This window comes from Rhagoletis zephyria, unplaced genomic scaffold (genome assembly GCF_001687245.7).
Source record: "Rhagoletis zephyria isolate East Lansing unplaced genomic scaffold, Rhagoletis_zephyria_1.1 Rzeph_scaffold_01118, whole genome shotgun sequence".
Taxonomy (NCBI): domain Eukaryota; kingdom Metazoa; phylum Arthropoda; class Insecta; order Diptera; family Tephritidae; genus Rhagoletis; species Rhagoletis zephyria.
In genome coordinates, this window is record NW_016158202.1 from 37,962 (window position 1) to 45,186 (window position 7,225).

General features: G+C 32.1%; 1 protein-coding gene across 1 annotated transcript; it reads right to left on the minus strand.

Annotated features, from left to right (window-relative positions):
* Positions 1-2,151: 2,151 nt before the first annotated feature.
* On the minus strand, positions 2,152-4,282 carry LOC108362844 (uncharacterized). The gene is made up of 2 exons (XM_017615990.1): positions 2,525-4,282; positions 2,152-2,474 (listed from the first exon to the last, which is right to left on the minus strand). Coding segments are annotated over exons 1-2 (1,263 nt in total). The 5' UTR covers positions 3,786-4,282; the 3' UTR covers positions 2,152-2,472.
* Positions 4,283-7,225: the final 2,943 nt, after the last annotated feature.

Genomic DNA, 7,225 nt, shown 5'->3' on the forward strand with positions numbered 1-7,225 from the left:
CAGTATTTTGATTTGTCAGTATTTTGATTTGTCTGTATTTTGATTTGTCGGTATTTTGATTTGTCTGGATTTTGATTTGCCGGTATTTTGATTTGTCTGTATTTTGATTTTTCTGCATTTTTGAATTTTGTCTTTATTTTGATATGTCTGGATTTTAAATTTCCGGATTATGAATGTAACCGAATCTGTTCATATAACGTTTTTCTATATAATCAACAGTTTTGCCGGTAAAAATAAATGTATGAAGAAAAAAAAATATTTTTTGCATAAAATATTAAATTTTTTTATATTTTAAATTCATAAAAAATCCAAACCGGAAAAAAAGGCAAGTCGTATTACTTTCACGCAAAGTCACATAACCTTTAAGCAAAATGAGACATAGATCATGAAAATCGATGGACGCGTTTCGCTTTTATTCACAATTAAGTGAAGGTATCTCATTTTGACAAGAATATTGATTTTATGTTTCAATGAATTTGGATAATATTTGCGTGAAAGTAATACGACTTGCTTTTTTTCCGTTTTGGATTTTTTATGAATTTAAAAAATAAAAAAAATTAATATTTATGGAAAAAATATTTTTTTTCTTCATACATTTATTTTTACCGGCAAAACTGTTGATTATATAGAAACGGCGAAACGCCGGGCCACGTATAACTTGTTTTTGACCGATATAATATTTCCCGTTGGTTTCATCCCATCCCGATTTTGACTGTCGCATAGTGTAATTAGAGTAGAGTCCGACCGATTAATCGTCATCGGCATCGGCATGGGCTAATATCGGCACAAAATTGAGCATCGGCATCGACCTTTTTTTTGCCGATTCTTGGGAATGTTCAAGTGAAGCGACAGACAATAGCTAACTTAAAAAAAAAAAACATTTGCACACAGATCAGAAAAATGCAATTTTTTGGTTGAATGTGTTTCATGTTTTTTCCATGCAAATGCATGTTCGACAATTTTCTTTTATATGGAGGACACTGCCAGCAAAAATATTTACAAAAATTGACGGGATTTTATAGCAGCTTAAAAGTTGTACTTCATTATACTAGAATTAAATGGTCTACAAAACTGCATACCAAAATTCTGATTAAAAAGTTTGAAATTTTCGTGAAAATAAGCGGAATTTTTGTAAATCTGAATTTATATTGTGTTTGTTTTATAACAGCGGCCCATTTCATAAAAGTGACAGGTGCGACAATTGTCGATTTTTCTATAAAATTTCACTGCCAGAATTGTCGGCGACATTTTTCCTGTTTCATATACGTTTTTAGGTAACTGTGAAATTTTTTGGAAAACGACAGTAATAATATGGAATATTGTCGACAATTATGCTGACAATTGTCACTCCGTCTTTCACAGGAGAGATTTGTAAATTTATTTATATGGTAATTGCGCGCATTAATCAATAATTTGAATATTTCTTAAAACTAAATTAATGCAAGTGCAATTACACTGGTCGACGGCCAAAATTTACCAGAGACGCCGTTATGAAATTCGTATGTAAAATCACCCCCTGATTAAGAAAATCAAGGTTATTTTTAATTTTATGGTACCGTTTTTGAGATATTTGCAATTTACCGTTTTTGCAAAAAAAAAAAAATTGGGTCCACTTAATCATATATATCTCAAGAACGAATTAAGCAATTCCAAAACGGTTTGAAGCTTTTAAAAGGTAATAAAATTTTCTATAAGCTGTGCATACAACACTTTTTGCTAGGCCCTGTAGATTCAAAGATAACGAACAATCATTACCGATTTTTTCAATTTTTTTTGTAAAAATATAAAAAAAATTGTACTTTGCGGGGAAGGATCTCGAAAACCTTTTATTTTTTTGCAGATTTTTTTTTCTCCCTAAGCTCTGTTATATTACAAAAAAAATAAGCTATCATCGAAGAAAATCGATGCAAAACTACGTAAGTTATAAGCGATCAAATAAAAATACCCAGGTTGCGCAATTTCAACGTATACCTCAAAACGTATGTATGGTATAAAGAAGAGTGAAATATCTAGCTATGCTCTGTTTCTATTGAGTTAAAAGTTCAATTTATGAATGAAATTACCCATATTTTTAACTTTTTTTTTAAATTTATTTATGTTTATACTATATTCTAACAATCTTTATCTTAATTTGATTTTACTATGTTGTCGAAATAATTATGTGTTCTACTTTGACGCTTATTCAGTTTAGGATCGGTTTCTCTTATGAGAAACCAGCAGTAATCACCCATCATTGCGACGTCCCAGAATCCTTGATATCGATTCTCAATTAATTTCATTTGCTGATGAAACCTTTCGCCATGTTCATCACTTTCGTCGCCAAGATTTGCCGGAAAAAAGCTCAAATGTGAGTGGAGAAAGTGAATTTTTAAAGACATATTTACGCCCATTTTCGCATAATTATTGATTAGGTCGTTCACTATCTGCTCGTAGTTAGGGCTTTTGTGTCTACCGAGAAAAGAAGCAACGACCTTTTCAAAGGATTCCCACGCTGCTGCCTCAACTGATGAGAGTAGTCCTTTGAATTGATTATTGTTGATCAACTTTCTTATTTGTGGTCCAACAAAAATACCTTCCTTTATCTTGGCTTGAGAAATATCTGGAAAAACTGTTTTCAAATAGTCGAATGCTTCGCCTTCTTTGTCCAAAGCCTTAACAAAGTTTTTAATGAGACCGAGCTTGATGTGTAAGGGTGGAAGTATGATTTTCTCTTTCTTGACAAGAGGGGTGTATTTGATGTTATCCACACCAACGGTAAACTCGACTCTTTCCGGCCAATCCTTTCTGACGTAGTGGTCCTTACGAGCTCGGCTATCCCACTTGCAGAGGAAGCAGCAGTGCTTGGTGTAGCCACTTTGTAGACCGCATAGCATTGCAACGACTTTGAGATCAGAACATATTTTCCAATCATGCTCTTCATATTTGATAAATTTGAGTATTTTTTGCATTTCCTCGTAGGTTTCCTTTGTATTTACTGCATGTGCAATCGGGATAGAAGGCTTTTTGTTACCAATATGCAATAATACAGCCTTCAAACTCAGTTTATTGCCGTCTATGAACAATCGCCACTCTTTTGAATCATATGTTTGACCAAACTCTTTGAATAAACCAGGGATGTCGTTGCAGTAGCATATACTGTCTTTCTTGGTATAGTGTTTGGAAAATGGTTCGTGACGAGTTCTACTATATGTCACCTTAACATCGGATGACACAAATTTAAATTGTTGCATACGAGAAGTGTGGATCTCGGCCTTTTCCTTGGATAGTTCCAAATCTCTTATCCAATCATTAAGTTGTGCTTGTGACAGAACGTTTCTTTCGTTTTCCATGCGAAATTCAGTACAACTTGATCCCCCGCACTCAGATGTTACTGTTGACAATGGAACTGGATCCGCAACTGCCGTTGAATGTAGTACTGGTAATGTCACTGTAGGTACGCTAGCATAGGTTACTCCTCTTGATCTTCCAACGCCAAGTACTTTTGTTTGACAAATATAACACTCTATTGAATGGCAAGTAGGTTCTCTCCATATCATTGGTGTATCAAATTTTGTTTGTTGTCCTGATTCCCACTGAATCAATTCTACTCGACACGATGTACACAAAGTGTTCGGTGTCCATGGTTTTTCAGCATTTTTAGGCTCAATTCCAAAATACTTGGAGTATAAAGTTTTGATATGATCTGAGAACACTCGTCGTCGCCTTATGATAGTATATTGGCCACACATGAAACAGAACATATCTGGATCCTTATTACACTCAAATTCTCGCGTCCTTTTACTCATTTTATTTTTTTTAATAAATCACGGTTTTGAAATTAGACTTATGAACTGAACTATCTCCGGCGAGCCTTGAAGATGTTATGAAGTTTCAAAGCGCATTAACTCATATTTATACTCGGAACAAGAATAAAATTGAAAAAATCAAATCTTACCTAGACAGAAAGGTTCCTTTTTATAACAAGCCGGGAAAAGAAAATACTACCTGTTTTAGATGTAGGCTTTAGAAATTTTCTGTGTCTTATAATTTTGAAAATCTACCTGCATACTTACCCATAACTGACGGAAATACATGTTTATAACTACATGCCTACAGCAGGTTTCGAACCCAACCACTCTTCCTTTCGATGCAACCACTCTACCTACTATAATACAATTCGAGTATTAAAAGTACTATTTGATTTATTTAAAGAAAAAGTGTTATCATTGTTATGGTGTTATTCGTTTATCCGGATAATATCTCACTTGCACTTTATACCTTTAATATATGTATGTATGTATAGGTGTATACATTGAAGTTGCGCAACCTGGGTATTTTTATTTGATCGCTTATAACTTACGTAGTTTTGCATCGATTTTCTTCGATGATAGCTTATTTTTTTTGTAATACAACAGAGCTTAGGGAAAAAAAAAAAATCTGCAAAAAAATAAAAGGTTTTCGAGATCCTTCCCCGCAAAGTACAATTTTTTTTATATTTTTACAAAAAAAATTGAAAAAATCGGTAATGATTGTTCGTTATCTTTGAATCTACAGGGCCTAGCAAAAAGTGTTGTATGCACAGTTTATAGAAAATTTTATTACCTTTTAAAAGCTTCAAACCGTTTTGGAATTGCTTAATTCGTTCTTGAGATATATATGATAAAGTGGACCCAATTTTTTTTTTTTTTGCAAAAACGGTAAATTGCAAATATCTCAAAAACGGTACCATAGAATTAAAAATAACCTTGATTTTCGGAATCAGGGGGTGATTTTACATAAGAATTTCATAACGGCGTTTCTGGTAAAGAGAAAAAGTTGAAATTTGTGGTCCAGTGTTATTACATATGATTTACATATAAATTTCATATGACCGGCGAAAATTTTGTCAATGACAATTTTAAGCCCCGACAATGACAATTTGTGACTTTTTCAATGGAATTTCTAATGGAATTTAAGAGGTGGTGACAATTGTTTTTATGAAACAAAATACTCACCAAACTGTCGAATTGTCACTGACAATATGGAAAATGCCTATCGTTACAAAATTATCACTGTCGCTTTATGAAATAGGCCCAGCTAGACTTTTATAAAAAAAATTTGCTTAGCACCATATAAAAAAGAGTTTTATGTAATGTACATAAATGTGATATACATATGTATGTACATATATTTTTACACATACATGTGTATGTAAAGTTGCATAACAAGCCAATTAATTCAATTATTTTTATCTTTTGTTTCGTTAACTCCGTTAAATTAACTGATTTTGGGAATTTATTTAATTTTTTTATTTTATTTTAATATATTATAGAAAATATATGTACAGGTGTCTTACAGATTATTATGATAAGGCCAAAAAGAGAATTGGCGTTACTTAAACAATTCATTTAATATTAATTTAAACCGAGGTTTTGGTAAACAGAAATCAAGTACAGTGGAATTCAAGATTATATTATATTTTTTCAGAGTTCCTAAAATCGGTGAATTTAGGGTATATAAAGTTTTAACCCGTTCTAGGAAAAAAGTATCGTGGTTTCGAAGACTTCTTATAGGATATTGAATAAAATGCGTTCTAGTAAGAAAGGACAGTCAATCGCCCTCGTACAATGTCAAAGACAAATGTGAGCGAGAGTATAGCCCTTCTAGTGTTTAAAGATTTTAAGTTCATTAGCTGACATCTAGCATTATAAGGAGGGATCGGATCAGTAAAATGTAAAGAGCGCAGGGCAAACCGAATAAAAGTTTTTTGTATTCGTTCAAGTCTCACTATATGGCAGTCAAAATATCGAGCCATAACCGCCGAAAAAATGTATCCCACAAACTCGAAATTTTACAGGGGAAGGTTTTTTTAAATTTAATCAGTTTGAATAAAGCCATTATTTTAAAATTTATTATGTAAATATTTTTTTGTGTAATACATTTAATTTTAATAATTTTTAATAGATATTTGCATCATAACGGTTGTTTTTGTGGGATACATTTTTTTTTGCTTTCCTTCTGGCAACCTATTATTAAAAAAGTGTGTGGGTTACACAAAAATTTATTTTAAGGAAGTGACTTCCCGCTTTTTTTTTATTTAATTTTTTTACTTAGTCCTTAAAATTAAATTACATTTGATTTAAAAAAAAAATAAATGTATACATTTCTTAGTATATTCGATAAAACAAAAATAAAGTAATGTAATTCATATATTTAAAGTTTTCTGTTAACAAAGTAATGTTATTCATATTAAAATCTTGTAAACTTGAATAACGATAGATAAAAATATATAAAGAACGCTAAATACTATCTTCCTGGTCGGTTTCAGGTAGCAAATCTTTAACAGATCCATCCCATTTTAAATTTAAATACTCGTGTTGGAATTTTACGGGTAAAGTTTTTCTATCGCAAAGCGTTTTCAAATCCTTATATTTAGCAGAAGAAATGTTTAATATATCATCATATAATTGAGTAGGTCCCTCACAAACTATTTCGGAGTTTCGTCTGGATCGTGGAATTGAATCTAGATCATAATTTATGGTTTCAGATTCATCAAAGTAGCCATATTTAAGAGTAATATTTGGAATATTTTTTTCCAATGTAACAGAGCGTAATTTTGTAAATTGAATTTTCACTGAATTTGGAAGTAACGCCCCACACAAGCGTTCAAAGAAAATGTAAACAAGTCACCATATGCATTTACATTAAAATTGTTTTTGTTATAAAAGGTGCGTTCGTTTAAAATCTCCAACAGAAACCAACCAACTGCCAAATTCCGGCGAAATGTCATCTGTTCGCTCACAAGAGAGAAATATCCAAAATAGTACGCGAACAGAAAATTTGCAGAAACTTGCAAGTTAGACGAACAGCTGATATAATTTTTGTTTACATTCAAAAGTGTAAAATTTGAAACGTACGAAAACTCATTACAAAGTGGCATCCTGGCACAGTTTATTGATTAAACAAATAACTACTTACTTCTTACAAGTTTAATTAGTCGCATTTTGTAATTTTTAACTTCCAAACCATCAAATTCAATTTTGTGATTTGCGTAAATGCCAACCAGCTGTTTTTGATCAGCTGTTTTCCTGTTGGCAAATTGCTGTTGGCAAAAATTTTTCCAACAGAATCCAGCAGCTTCCCCTCAAAATGAAATGTCACTTTGCTCTCTCAATTTCCCCTACTTTGCAAGTTTTTTGCGTACGCGAACGCAAAAATTTGTAAGTTTTGGTTAAACATGAACAATTAACAGCTACGCGAACGAACC

Excerpts from the sequence above, each read along its gene's own strand:
- LOC108362844 (XM_017615990.1), bottom strand. The coding sequence starts at position 3,785 with ATGAGTAAAAGGACGCGAGAATTTGAGTGTAATAAGGATCCAGATATG.